Source organism: Psittacula echo, assembly GCF_963264785.1.
Source record: "Psittacula echo genome assembly, chromosome: 4".
NCBI lineage: Eukaryota > Metazoa > Chordata > Aves > Psittaciformes > Psittacidae > Psittacula > Psittacula echo.
This window is the reverse complement of record NC_137738.1, coordinates 14,555,956-14,571,185: the sequence shown is the minus strand read 5'-3', so window position 1 is coordinate 14,571,185 and position 15,230 is coordinate 14,555,956. Positions and strand designations below refer to the sequence as shown.

The following is a 15,230-nucleotide window of genomic DNA, read 5'->3' as shown; positions in this document are numbered from 1 at the left end:
TCAAGCTTAGCAGGCCCTGCAGGTATGGTGGAAAAATGACTTACACCTTTCTGTGTTGTCAAAACAGTACTTTGGAAACAATTACCATTGTAGTATGACTGCTGTCTGGAATGGATGGATGAGATGTACTGCCAAAGGGTCATCATTCCCCCATTTTTCTACTGGTAAGCTCAGGTGTTCCTGAACTGTAAATTGGTTTTTGCATTTCGTAAATGATATATACCCTTGGCAACCTGCAGCCTTTTTATGCCCATGACACATAAGAACATACTGCCTAAATGGTGACTAAACACTGACAGCCTTTCTGATGAATAGAGATAACAATCAAAGCACCAAAGTCTAGAAATTGGAAAAACAATTTTTGTCGAGAACTGTCACCAGTTAAAATACTCAGAGAAAACATATTAATCATTTGTATATTCTGTCATTCTTAATCTTGAAACAATTAGAATGTATTATTTAAAGAACCTGCTTTCTTGGTTATTCCTCTGCTATGTGACATACTATTTTACGCTGAATTCCTTAACCAGAGTAACTCGTATGTATGAAATATAGTACACTTAAAGAGTATTTTGTTAAAACAGATAGTACTGATGTTAGCATTTTACCTTGGGAATCCAAGAAAAATACAAAGATTACCAATAGCAGAAATAAATAATAAAAGCAAATATTATCCAAAGTTTCTGGAAAAAGGAAGAGAAAAAATAACCTGTCACTCATGTTCTCATCTGAGCCTTTCTGCTCCTCATACTCCATTTTGTCCTTATTTGCTTGGGTCACTTCTTCACTTTCTATAACTACTCCTTCATCCAAGACTTCTGGTCCTTGTCGAGCTGCTGCTACTTTTCTTTTTTTCACTTTGCTCTTGGAGAACTCTTGGTGTTGGTATGATTTATTGTTATTGTCCATTTCTTGATCTCTGCTGTTATCCTGCTGTTGAGTTATTGTCAGTGCATTAGAGACTTCTGATGGCAGATCTATTGCCATCCGTTTTACCTTTCTTCTTCTGCGCAAAATTCTGTTTCCTAAACTGTCGACAGCTAAATCTGGTTCGTGCCACAGAGGCCTTTTGCCTCTAATATTATTTAAGTTTGAGGAAGGCCTGCGCTTAGCAACCAACAACTGATCGTCAGAGTCACTGTGGTCTTTCTTATTAGCATGATTCTCCCTGTAGTCTTTGTTTGATTCCTCTAAACTGGAATCAGAACCTTCGCTTAAGCAGTGACCAGTCTCCCAGGGATGATGGGTGGTAAATGAACGCCTTTTGCGCCCCCTCCTTTTCCTTGCCTGACGCTTGAGAAGACAAGACACACTTCGAGAATGATCTCCAGTATCAGCAAAACCTCCTCTTGCTTGCTCTGAACTTTCTTCCAGTGCTGAGACTAGATCGTGAACCAGCTCCTCCATAGTCCTACTGAAATGCCTACACATTTCAAGGGAAAAAGCACACAAGAAAACATCAAATTAACCTGAAGTGTTAAGCATAAACTCTATAACAATTTTACCTGCCAAAATAATTTTAGTCACCTTCAGTAAAATAGTCTTAAATATCCATCCTATAAAGATTAGTTTTTCTGCTGAGAGACAAAACTTCGCTGACCAATCCTATGCAATTTGCAACACAACAGCATACATCCTTTTTAAGATAGCATTCCACACACATTTCTGGCTTGAAAGAAGGGGAGATAGTGGGAAGGTATCCCCAGCTTGTGTTTGACCTCACTATTATTGTTTGGTTTAAATTCACCTCATCACATTTGTATGGTCTTTAGGGATTCTGTACGGCAACAGCATCAACAAAGACTATTCACTCTAACTGCAGGTAGGGAGCACATTTCAAATGTGTGAATGGAAAATGGGATACATAATATTCTTCCTTGACAGCAGATTTGGGAGTTCTCTTTAAAATTTGTAATTATGATAAACTATTTTAAAGAATTATTATGTCTTGATGCTGCCTAAATGCCAAAATGCAGTTAAGACAGTAATTCTTTGATAATATATGACTTTTTTTAATAGTGACTAATTCTGATATCTGTTTCTTTTAAAATAGAGGGATATTAAGTTGAAACAACACCCTGCTTGAGGGAATTCCAGAGTATTACATACAAAGTTTCCCATCATATATAGGCACCCATGTGACAGAATTACCTGACTGTGCAAGGAAAAGTACCATCAAACACACAGTGTCTGATTTAAGGCCTTATCCTTTTTCGCTCCTTACTCCTCAAATTTCACTAGCATTTAGCATGACTTTGACCCTGCTTCAGCAAGTTTACCCATGCATTACATGAACATAATTACAAAAAGAAAACATTAAGCAATCACTGCTGAACTCTAGTCATTCTGTGAACCTTCTCTGTGAAGACAGCAACCAGATTCTCACACCAAAGCATCAGAAGACCCCTTTCACTGAGGTAAAGCAAGGAGTAACATTCACCCTCTTTACTACATTACACCAACTGATGAAAGTGGAAGACATTCACTAAGTTACGTAGAGGATGCTTAAAAGCAAGACTGTTCACTTTGTTTTACAACAGAAATCGATGGATGAAGAGGAACTGGAGATGTGGAGAAAATCTGAATACGTAGCACACAGGTTCACCTCTCTCACTTATCACAAATGCTAAAGGTTAATGGTGAATGGACACTCATTACCTTAAATTACACAAGTTTTGAATATCAGTGGGGAAAATGAAGAGCATGTTTAAGATGAAGTCCAAGCTGGTCGTTAAATATCTTACCTGAAGATATTCAGAAAAACTTACTGTAAACCTTCCAATTGCAAGATCACCAAAAGCACAGAGAGTGGTAGAAATACAAGCTCATTCTGAATTCCTGAAACTACTGTGTCATTTGCATTTATTTCTCATACCTCTTTCTCCATCCTGCTGTAATCTCTAGTCCTATTACTCCCTATTAACCTAACATTCCCTTTGGCTCTTAGTATAGCAGAATCATCATATCCAGTAACAGCTGAGACAGCTCTGGAAAAATGCTACATTTTATCCTTAATCATTTGGTTCACAAGATCAAAACCTCCATAATCACACAGAAGTACATCTCAGAGGCAAGAGAAGCAACACAGGAGGAAAAGCATTCCAAATGAAGCAATGATTTTCTGAAGAGTCAGGAAAAAAAGTGGAAGGCAATTAAGGTAGAAATTACTTTGAGACATAGAATCACAAAATTGTTTGGGTTGGAAAGGACTTTAAGATCATCTACTTCCAGCCCCCTGCCATGGACAGGGACACCTCACACCAGACCATGTCACCCAAGGCTCTGTCTAACCTGGCCTTGAACACTGCCAGGGATGGGGCATTTACCACATGTGGCATAACAATGATTTCAAACTAATTCTTCCTTCAAGTTTTCAAAGTTTCAATTACTGCAGAGAGGTCTGGGGAGTGTGGGGGGTTGGTCTGGGTTTTCCTTGAGTTTTTTGACTGTGTAGTAGGAATTTCAACCACCAGGAGATATAACAGCAGGTATATTTGTATAGGGTTTCTACACATGATGCTTAGATATATTAACCCATGTTTCTCAGTAGCTGTAACTGCACAACTAGTCCCTTTAGCCTTATTGTTAAACATCTATGAAGACAACTATCCTCACAAGTGCTCTTAGCAGAAATGAGATGCTCTTGAGATTTAAGGGGCTTTCCAATACTGCTGCACTAACGTCATAGGAGCTGTAAGGCTTGACCAGACAAACTCCAGTACATTTATTCGGGTTAACAAGACATCAAGTCTCCCAGCTGCCTGCCCAGCCCTTCTGGCACAGACTTTTGCATTGATAGTGAAGTGACAGAAGTGGAGGTGCACCAAAAACTCAACTAGTAGGCTTAAACATACATTTAGGTTTTGAAACAAACAGGTTTCTGCTCACTTGACTGTGAAAGCGGGGCCTCACTATCCTTCTGGCTTTTTGGGTTTTGAGCAGGAGGTGTCAGAAAAGTTACCACAGGGATAACTGGCTTGTGGCAGCCAAGCGTTCATAGCGAAGTCGCTTTTTGATCCTTCAATGTCGGCTCTTCCTATCATTGTGAAGCAGAATATGAACTAGCATATATAATCTCCTGCAGCCCATTCTGCTAGTGCCCCTGCAGCACAAAGTAAAAGGGAGGGGAAGACAGGAACACTAATCTATTACACCACAGTTTATGGTTAATTCATTCAATTTAATATCCTTAATCCATATGGATAACTATCACTAAAATCAATGTAGCTCCTAGAGTAGACACACCAGCTTACTCCAGGTAACAGTTTAAGTATGGGGCTGAAGTTGCCTTAGTTCTATGAAATACTTCAAGATCAAACACAATCTATCCAGCTTGGATTTACATATCTGATCCAAACTTGCCTTGAATTCCTCCCAAAATGTTGTCAATACAGATAGTGCAGATCAAAGATGAAACTCAAGGAGAGTAAATACCCTGAAGTATTTAAATAATGAAATAATATGATTCTTAAAAGGCCCTAAGCAGTAAAGGCACTTAATTTCCATCAGACTAGAACTTCGAATTTTATGCACTCCTGCAATTAATCTGTCCTATTGAATATCAGGTCTCTTCATTGCAGCTCCTGAGCTAAGATCTCTACAGGGCAGCAACCTTGTTCACACTAAAAATTACAGCCACAGTCCCATATATAATATAGAATCATAGAATAGTGAGGGTTGGAAAGGACCTTAAGATCATCTAGTTCCAACCCCCCTGCCATGGGCCGGGACACCTCACACTAAACCATGCCACCCAAGGCTCTGTCCAGCCTGGCCTTGAACACTGCCAAGGATGGAGCATTCACAACTTCCCTGGACAACCCATTCCAGTGCCTCACCACCCTCTCAGTAAAGAATTTCTTCCTTATAGCCAATCTAAACTTCCCCTGTTTAAGTTTTAACGCATTACCCCTTGTCCTATCACTACAGTCTCTAATGAAATTAAGAGTCCCTCCCCAGCATCCTTATAGCTCCCCTTCAGATACTGGAAGGCTGCTATGAGTTCTCCACGTAGCCTTCTCTTCTCCAGGCTGAACAGCCCCAACTTTCTCAGCCTGTCTCCATACGGGAGGTGCTCCAGTCCCCTGAGCATCCCCGTGGCCCTCCTCTGGACTTGTTCCGACAGTTTCATGTCCTTTTTATGTTGAGGACACCAGAACTGCACACAATACTCCAAGTGAGGTCTCATGAAAGCAGAGTAGAGGGGCAGGATCACCTCCTTCGACCTGCTGGTCACGCTCCTTTTGATGCAGCCCAGGATATGGCTGGCTTTCTGAGCTGCGAGCACACACTGAAACTGACTCATGTTAAGTTTCTCACTGACCAACACCCCCAAGTTCTTCTCCACAGGGCTGCTCTGAATCTCTTCTCTGACCAACCTGTAGCTGTGCCTGGGATTGCTCCGACCCAAGTGTAGGGCCTTGCACTTGGCATGGTTAAACTTCATAAGGTTGGCATCAGCCTACCTCACAGGCGTGTCAAGGTCCCTTTTCATGGCATTCCTTCCCTCTGGCGTATCAACTGAACCACACAGCTTGGTGTCATCAGCAAACTTGCTGAGGGCGCACTCAATCCCACTGTCCGTGTCACCAACAAAGATGTTGAACAAGACCATTCCCAACACCGATCCCTGAAGGACACCACTCGTTACCGGTCTCCAGCTGGACATCGAGCCATTGACCACAACTCTTTGCGTGCGGCCATCCAGCCAGTTCTTTATCCACCGAGTGGTCCACCCATCAAATTGATGTCTCTCTAACTTAGAGACAAGGATGTCATGTGGGACAGTGTCAAACGCTTTGCACAAGTCCAGGTAGATGACATCAACTGCTCTACTCCTGTCCATCAGTTTTGCAGCCCCATCATAGAAGGCCACCAAATTGGTCAGGCAGGATTTCCGCCTAGTGAAACCATGCTGGCTGTCACCAAGCACCTTGACGTTTTTCATGTGCCTTAGCATGCCTTCCAGGAGAATCTGCTCCAAGATTTTGCCAGGCACAGAGGTGAGACTGACTGATCTGTAGTTCCCTGGGTCATCCATTTTCTCCTTCTGGAAAATGCGGGTTGTATTACCCTTTTCCCAGTTGTCGGGAACTTCACCTGACTGCCATGATTAAACTGTATGATATACATGATATAACTGTATCCTAATTGCATTACCTCTTAAAACAGATAAATCCGTATTATAATTACTTCAACATATGTTTCCTTAGGATGATTATGAAAATTACTTGATCAGCTGGGACAGTGGAAACTCCTTTGTAATAGATTTTGAAAACAATACACATACTACTTCAGCTTTTGATTTACATTGCATTTTCAACATGCCAGGGGTCCACACTAAATCTCCTCCTGAATAGCCAAGAAATCTCTTCCAATTAATTTAATTGGATCAATCATTTCTCTTGCTATAATTGAAGAAGAAAAAAAATGGCAACAGCAACCAGCTAGAACAGTTAATCTGAAACCTGTTTCGAAAATCAGGAGTGTATTTCTATTTCAGCATTATTTATCAAACTCACTTTTGCATCTTTCTCCGTTGTTTACAACCAGCTTGTATTCCAAACCTATGAAGTCATTTAAATCACTGCTGCAGATGTTTCTGTAACAAAAATATTTTCTTTTGAAAAATAACCACAAGAAGCGTTAAAGGTACTACTGGCGAGTATCAATTGCATTCAGTAAGATGAGCAACTTCAAAGGTTGTAATAAGGAACGCAGAACAACATATTGAGGTACATAAACTATTGAGCTGTAGTTTAGCATGACTCACGTAAGGCTATAAAAGTGCTTTTACAGCAACAGCCCACAGCTAGCAATAAACTCTAATGTCTTCACTAGGAGAAGATTCTACTTTACTATAAGAAAATCTAGTTTGCCTACACTGACCTTTACATTTATCTAAAGTGATTTTCATGCAGTTTAAAGGCTGATCCATTTCCCCTCTAACCCTTTCCAGAACCAGATCCTAACAGTATTGTTGCAGGCAGCAGTGTAACTGTCTTCACCTACTACAAAACCGTTCACGCAGTTTGTGTTCAGTATTATTAGTACTGAAACTCCTAATGGAAATAATGGGCAGTTGCTTTTCTAGGGACAGTCAAGTACCATTTTTGTTCACTTTCCACCTAAAGCATGGAAAAATGCAGAGCTCTGAGTACACATGAAACGTTTAACAAACACACACTGACAGGAAAGCTAATTTAGTCACACAACTCATATAGAGGCAGTATCTTTCATTAAACCAAGAGCTGCATTTATATTTACATTTACTTTCTAGTTCTAAACCTTTCCCTGTTAAATACATACGGGTTTTACTGCAGCTAAAGTTCTGCTGCATCTGCATCTCATCACTTCTGAGAAGAGCCATGATCTTTGCTGCCTTCACAACCCACATTGCTCACAACTGAAGAGGACAAGAAAAAACCCAAGTAGTTCCTTGCACATTGGGATTATAAACCCAACTTTCCCTAGTCTTTTCCCATACAGATTCTCTGATGCCTTGTAACCCGTCTGTATTCAGTGTATCTTTATCTTCTGACAGGCACTAATTTGAATCCCATTTCTCCACCTCAGAAGTTATTTTCACAAAGCCTTAGAATCATTACTTTTGAGACCTCTGCTTTATTGATGACTGTGACTGAAATTTGGATGGAACAGATCCAAGCATTTGGGTTGGGAGCACTGCCTTGCCTGAAGGATTTATAGATTCAAAACCAGAGAATTATCATGGTTCTTAGGATACACAAAGGGGAAACTAAAGTGGAACAACACAATTAAAAGTATTAAAAAGCTAGCAAGAGACAATGGTAGATTAGGAAATAACTGATAAACCAATGCTATGTAGAAGCTTACGGTATACATCAGGAACAGAAGTTGTGCCCAGATTCTTTAAACAAACCTGTCATCAAACAGCCATCACCAAGAGCAGGACACAAAGCATCCATTTTCACATCCACACATACTTATGTCCTTAGGCACTGTCCACTGGACAACCAGGTACAGAGAGCTACACAGTGCCCAAAAAGCCTTTGACTCATTGCTGAGGGGCATAACAGCAAGCTATCAAAAAAACCCTTATTCTTCCACTTCTGAGGAACCTGTCCAGTGCTTCCTGTAAAGGCTGAGAGGAATTTGAGGAATGGTGGAGTTTAATTAACTGATTATGGCACTGATCCCCCTAAAAATCAGGGACAGACAAACCTGCAATAAGTACACTTGATTTTTCTACAACTGCTGCTTATCTAAGAAGGCACAACAATAAATACTGTCAGGTCTACTCATACTTAATAGTGAAAGCGTGTTCAGTACAGAACAATGGTATACAGTCAGGAAGATGCTGCCATGAACTGCATTTAATAAAGGTCTAACACAAATGAATTGGTCAGCTAGAAATGAGATTTGCAGCAATTTCTCATAGAGGTAGCAATTCTTGCTATCCCATTGCTGCTATTTCTTGATATGCTTGCCCTTTGCAGAAGTATGACTTCATTAAACATCAAGGTGGTAAAAACCACGAACTATTAAAGTGCCAATGTCACTATCAAAAGAATCAAAGTGCCCACTAAGAACCCAAATGCAAACTATTCCTAAATTGTCACTTGAATTCACAATATATAAATTCAAAACATTCAGCTTCAGAGGAGTTTTATCACCCAAAGTGAACACTTACTCTGGAGCTGTCCTGAATCTACACACTTCTTCAGGGTATTCATGTTTTTAGAAAGCACAAGTTCTTAACTGTCTACATCAAGCATTAGACATCAAATAAAATATTTTCCTGTATCTCACTCAAATGGGTTTCCTTTAACAGACAGCTTCTGAAACAGCTGATGTATAAGAGAGGGCCCCAAGGAGCAGTCAGATTTTTAATAGATCTTCCTGGGTCGGAGCAATCCCAGGCACAGCTATGGGTTGGGCAGAGAAGAGATTCAGAGCAGCCCTGCAGAGAAGGACTTGGGGGTGTTGGTCAATGAGAAAATGAACATGAGCCGGCAGTGTGCGCTCACAGCCCAGAAAGCCAACCATATCCTGGGCTGCATCAAAAGGAGCGTGACCAGCAGGTCGAAGGAGGTGATCCTGCCCCTCTACTCTGCTTTCATGAGACCTCACTTGGAGTATTGTGTACAGTTCTGGTGTCCTCAACATAATAAGGACATAGAACTGTTGGAACAAATCCAGAGGAGGGCCACAAAGATGATCAGGGGACTGGAGCACCTCCCGTATGGAGACAGGCTGAGAAAGTTGGGGCTGTTCAGCCTGGAGAAGAGGTTACGTGGAGATCTCGTAGCAGCCTTCCAGTATCTGAAGGGAGGCTACAAGGATGCTGGGGATGGACTATTCATCAGGGACTGTAGTGACAGGACAAGGGGTAACGGGTTCAAACTTAAACAGGGGAAGTTTAGATTGGCTATAAGGAAGAAATTCTTTACTGAGAGGGTGGTGAGGCACTGGAATGGGTTGCCCAGGGAGATTGTGAATGCTCCATCCTTGGCAGTGTTCAAGGCCAGGTTGGATGAGGTTTAGTGTGAGGTGTCCCGGCCCATGGCAGGGGGGTTGGAAGTAGATGATCTTAAAGTCCTTTCCAACCCTAACTATTCTATGATTCCTTCAGAACTTCTAAACTAACAGTCCTATAGATAAGACTTCAATAATTCTCTCTGCACTGAATTGCTCCAGGCAGCCTAATTGCAGAAGCAAAATTACTACTGTCTGATAACAATGACAGAAAAATAGGCCAAATTCCCACATCTTGTGTTGGTGAACACTATTTTTAAAGCCTCTGAATGAAATTATTTTATGTGAAAACAAACCAGTAAAATTTAAAGACAAATGACAGGTTGAGTATGCAATGAAAACTTCCTCTGAGTACAGATACAAGTTTGGAATGTCTTCTGCAATGTGCCTACTGTATGCAGCATTAGTACTCAAATAAAAATACTTCCACCACTACAGAATACCATGTTCTCTGAAGGGTTCTGAACTACATCCACAAAAGCAAAGTTACACTTATGCTGGGCAAATTTTCATGCCAAGCAATACTGGCATATTTCTAGCAAATATACAGCAGCTGGGCAAACAAAATCCCTCTCTGAAAGCTTTCCTATTTAGCAAAAGATAAAGCAGCACAGCACAAAAATACCCACAGTACAAAAGTGGCAGTAGCAGCAGAAGTGGAGAAAAAAATGGAGTTTCCTATGTAAGAAAATGAAGCACTAAGCCTTTCTTTTTCTCTTCTTGCCCATCCCCATAAAATAAACAAATAAACCCCCCTATATTAAAAAACAAATAAATCTATTGCAGATGTGGGAACTCTACCAGCAGGTATCTGTATGATAATACAGGCTCTAAACAAAGCCTCAGGTCCTCAAATTATCAACACTCAAGAAATAAACACAAACAAAACCCTACAATGCTCCTCCCCACTTCCATTAAGGAAAGTGAAATTGACCGACACATCGGTCCATACTACATAAGCACAAGATGGCAACATTTCATGAAGGAAATTGAAGGCTTCCCAGCTGGCTGTTTGGGACACTTGGCTTCCATCAAGTCTCTCCACTATTAGTCTTTATAGCTCCGTGGCCTGTTAACAAAACTCACTTCTCTCTTTTTCTGTTCTGTTAATCAGTATCTCCTCAGTTCCACAACAAAACCAGTATGGCCTCTGGGGTCATTATGTTATGAATTACATAAACCAGTCAACATGTTAACTCCACCGCAGGAGCATCACCCCATCTTTTCCTTGCTCACTGTCTAGAGCTACACTTGTTGATTCTTGGTTTGCAACAACATTGCCTCAGAGCAGCAACACCACCTGACTGGGTGTTTCTGCAGCATACACTGCAAAGGGTTTAGTCCTCAGAGGGTCTACATCGATCGGAGCAACCCAAACACACAGACAAAACAGGCCAAGTTTCGATCCATCCTTTACCTGCTGTTCCTTTCTTAGCAAAGAGGTGGAAGTTCCTCCCTCCAGCACATTGCTCGCTTATAACCACGGCGAACCACCCCTGCCCGGCCTGCAACGCTTCTGCCCCCGGTGAGGAAAACACCAACGTCTCCACCTCCGCGTTAACGAAGAGCGGCGGGGGCGCAGCGACGGTGCTTCCGATCCCTTCCCTCAAACACCAGCCCTGCGGCCCCACACACGGGCAGGGGGCGGCGGAGAAGCGTCCCCTTCCTTCCCCCGCCCAACGGGCGCCCCCCGGGCCCGAGCTTACCAGCTCTTTCTCGCCGCCTGAGCTCGGGTCGAGGCAGGTTCAGCGACCCGGAACATGAACCCGGCACCTCCCCTGGCCGCTCCCCGGGGAGGCTGGCGCCGCTTCGCAGAGACTGGGCCGAGGGGGGCCGGGGCGGGGGCCGGCGGTGAGGCTTGGGGCTGGCGGGCGAGGGCCGGGAGGGGAGGGTGCAGACGACCAGCGCTGCTCCTCAGGCCCCCATGATGAGAGCCCGGAAGCAGCTGCTGCACCGGGAGGAAGCCGGGCGCTACCATCTCTCCTCTCCGTCCCCCGACTGCTGCCCACACAGCCGCGTCTCTTGCCGCGCACCTTGCTTTGGCTCTGCTTCCGCTCCAGTCCGGCTACGCGGAGCAATCGCTGCCGCCAGTGCCTCTCTTTTCTCTGCCGTTAGGGCTACGATGGGGAGCGACACCCCGTCCCCCTCGCGGAGAGGTACGGTCCCGTTGCCATGGTAGCGGCGTCGGGTGGGCGGGAAGGAGGGGGAGAGCATGGAGGCTGTAGCTAGGCTTGAGGCGAGGTTGCTACTTCTGCGGGAAGAGTGGTTCCATAGGAACAGGTAACCGCGTCCTGCCGGCGGTGAGTGCTTGTGGGGCTGGGGATGGAGAGGGGGGCAAGGCGCAGGCTCCCCCAGCAACGAGATCGCGGCCCTCCCGCTGAAAACGGTTTGATTTAACAACCTCTCCGGAGAGCACCCACGCTCTGGACCCCAAATCTCGCTGCAGTGATTTGAGGAGAGAGACGTGATGTCAGCAGCACATCTGCTTCAAGGCGTCTGATAGCAGTGTCCCGCTCTTCCCTCGCCCCCTGCTAATTCTATGGGGAAAGTTCTGGAAGGTCTCAAGAGGCTCTGAGCCTCCCGAGGTCCATGCAGTGGTCCAAATCTATAACTTATTCTGATCCTCTTGGAAGGCACCAGTTGCTTTGTTCTTTGTCATTACTTGGCACAGACTTACCCCTCCCCCCCCCCCAAGTAAGTTACTGTTTGTTATCCACACTGCTTACAATTCCTTTCTAAATCAGGTTATGCTGCTTGAGTTTCTAATACCTGGGACGTACTTTGTCTTTTACTACTAAGTTTATTCTGCTAAAGATGCAAAATGTCCCATGTAGAGTAACGGGCTGATGACCATCTCTTACCTTTCCCTTAACAAGCAGGACAGTCTCTGTTTTCTCTGTGTTTTCTGCATTTATCTCTGAGTTTTCTGAGTGCTAAGATAGTGGTGGCTAACTTTTCGCAGATCAGATTTTAGGAAATAAAATGTTTTAAGACTTATTTTAATATTGCATCCTTTATTCTGTAGCAACTGCATTGCTGCTGCTGCTGTATGGGTAACAGTAACGCTGAAACAGAAAAAAGCAATATTAACATACATGTAGTGTTATGTTTTTCTTCACTAATTAATGAATAATTTGGTTTAGAATCTAATTACAACTTCATTATCATGAATAACAAAGCTCCTGAACATCACTAAAAGTTACACAGAGTTCAGTCCCTGCCTGCATGTAATGTGTTGTGTTTTCTTGCTCTTTCTCAGAACTTTAGCTTGTACTCTTGTGGCTGTGCATGCATCAGTTCACTAAATAAGCATCAGTTATGGGAGACTATGCTTGTATTTCACATATTTCAAGTTAAAAAGAACAAGCTGAGCCAGACATGGTAATCCATTGGAGGGCAGCATGCTTGAGGTTTGGGGATTTGGGGTTTTTTTTTGGCAGAGCTTTCAAAAAAATCGTTTGTTATTTAGGTGTTTTTGTTCCCCTTTATGAGTAGGCTATAATCCATCAGTTTCTTGAAATTCAGATTTTCAGCTGAGAATTTAAATGAGAGGCTTCAAAATGTCCAGCTCAGCAGCTGAAAGGCTGATCTGTAATCTGATCTTTGTTTGTTAGGGTGAGAATCTCAGACTACTTCAACACAGCTGCCAGGAAAGTCCTGAAACAAATCAGAATAACTTGTTTAGAGATCTTGGTAGATCCTTATTTAATTTCTAGACTGAACAAACAATTTTGGGTCATTAATGCATGTCAAATTTGCTGGGGTCTTTCTCTGAAGTATTTTTGGAGCATGTGTGTTTTGAGTCATAGAATGGTTTGGGTTGGAAGGGACCTTAAAGTTCATCCAGTTCCAACCCCCTGCCATAGGCAGGGACACCTTCCACTAGACCATGTTGCTCCAAGCCGCATCCAACTTGGCCTTGAACACTGCCAGGGACGGGGCAGACACAGCTTCTCTGGGCACCCTGTGCCAGCACCTAACCACCCTCATAGGGAAGAATTTCTTCCTAATGTCTAACCTAAATCTACCCTCTTTCAGTTTAAAACCACTCTTTCTTGTCCTGTCACTGCATGTCCTTGTAACAAATCCCTCTCTAGATTTCTTGTAGGCCCCCTTTATGTATTGGAAGACTTCCTGAGCCTTCTCTTCTCCAGGTTGAACACCCCAGTTCTCTCAGCCTGCATGTACTAAATTACTATGCTGGCAAATATTACTATTCTCTGTTTTCAGATCTCTAGCTGAAGAAAGAAAAATAGAGTACAAGGCTGCTGTCAAAATCCAGAGCTGGTTTCAAGGATGCAGAGTCCGATCCTATCTGAGGTAGTATATTAAGTCTGTCTTAATCTATATTTCAATCTTGATTTTTTTGTTTTTTGCCAGAATTCCTCATGATATTACTATTGACATCGATATAATTTTTTTGGAAACACTATGGTTAGTCTCTTTTCCCAGAAGGCCATTCTCCATTTTTTTTTTGATCATAAGCGCAACTAGTCTAACTCATGTGCTCAAATTTCTATCTCTGCATAAAAGTTAGGGCTGTGAGGGAGAGGGTTTGCTGCGTCTTCTAGTTTGACCTCTTGCCTGTTGCAAGTCATTATGTGTCATCCAAGTATACTGTATGAAGCCTAACGAATTATTAGGTTGAGTAACATTAACCACTTCATGGCAGATATTCCCTCACAAAAAGAAATGCTACAGCCATTATGTGCAGTTGTTTAAAAAAGCACTAATAATGTGTTTTCCAGTGCTGGTTCAAGTGTGGTATCACAGGATGCAACCATCACAAGCAAGCGCTCAGCAGGCAAACAAGCATGGTATTTCAGCCCTCCAAGGAATATCAGTTATGCTATCAGTGTCAAAAGCCCTTGCAAAGACAGAGGATTGGTTAGTGCCCCTCTGTTTCCAGCACATGAGTAACAACAGCATGAGTAACATGTGCCCCTCTGTTTCCAGCACGAGTAACAACAACAGTAACAGCTGCAGAAGAAAGTGAAACCCCAAGTGTCTTTGCCAGCCTATTCTGTAGGAAAATGCTCTTCCACATGCACATTTGTAGTTAGTAATGACCATTGTAAGAACAACATAATTGTAATGAACACATAAGAACTAGATCAGCTAAGTGTAGAAGAGGACTTTCCCTGCAACTGAGTACAGTAATCCTGCTCAATGTCCTCTTTCCAAACATGGATGTGGTGTCTGATTTAGGAGCACAGGCTCGATATAGCCAGTTGTGAGTGTTCTGAATTAGCCTCTCATTTGAGTTACCTGCTGGAAAACACTTCCTCCACCGAGTGACTCCATCTGTATTGCAAGGGTTCTAAATTTGGCCCCGGTTAGGTGGTACAAATAGCTTTTTCTAGCCAGTCCCAAAGTAATGATTGTATTGGTTTCTGTGAAATTGATGTCAGACATCAATTGCAGAATTTTTAGTCACATAATTCTATGATTCTATAATAAAGCATATATATATATAAGGACAGAGTAAGGATTTACTTAGGATTAAGCTAGATATAATTTTCTAAAAGAAAAAAAAGTATTTGAGAAATTCCAGATATATGTGGGGTTTGTCAAATCTTTGAAAATTGGAAAGCTGTGAAAATATTGCATGTGATTGATAAAAATTCTGAACCGGTCAGATGTGCTGGTTAAAACCAACAATAAAAGTACCATCATCTACCATGCAAATTACGTTTCTAAGGCTATTTCATTCA

General features: G+C 42.5%; 2 protein-coding genes across 4 annotated transcripts in view; one reads left to right on the top strand and one right to left on the bottom strand.

Moving 5' to 3' along the window:
- GPATCH2 (G-patch domain containing 2) overlaps positions 1-11,278 on the bottom strand; it is a gene marked incomplete at its 5' end in the record, with an annotated part of 119,525 nt that extends 108,247 nt beyond the window's left edge. For all 3 annotated transcript variants that reach the window (XM_080615357.1, XM_080615358.1, XM_080615359.1), the window contains 2 exons: positions 710-1,423; positions 11,223-11,278. In XM_080615357.1, the coding sequence (XP_080471483.1) occupies positions 710-1,423; positions 11,223-11,278 (770 nt within the window). The remainder of the gene's footprint in view (positions 1-709; positions 1,424-11,222) is intronic.
- Positions 11,279-11,688: 410 nt separating this feature from the next.
- SPATA17 (spermatogenesis associated 17) overlaps positions 11,689-15,230 on the top strand; it is a gene marked incomplete at both ends in the record, with an annotated part of 79,745 nt that continues 76,203 nt past the window's right edge. The window contains 3 exon segments of the mRNA XM_080616018.1: positions 11,689-11,715; positions 11,717-11,796; positions 13,747-13,836. Coding sequence (XP_080472144.1) covers positions 11,689-11,715; positions 11,717-11,796; positions 13,747-13,836 — 197 coding nt within the window.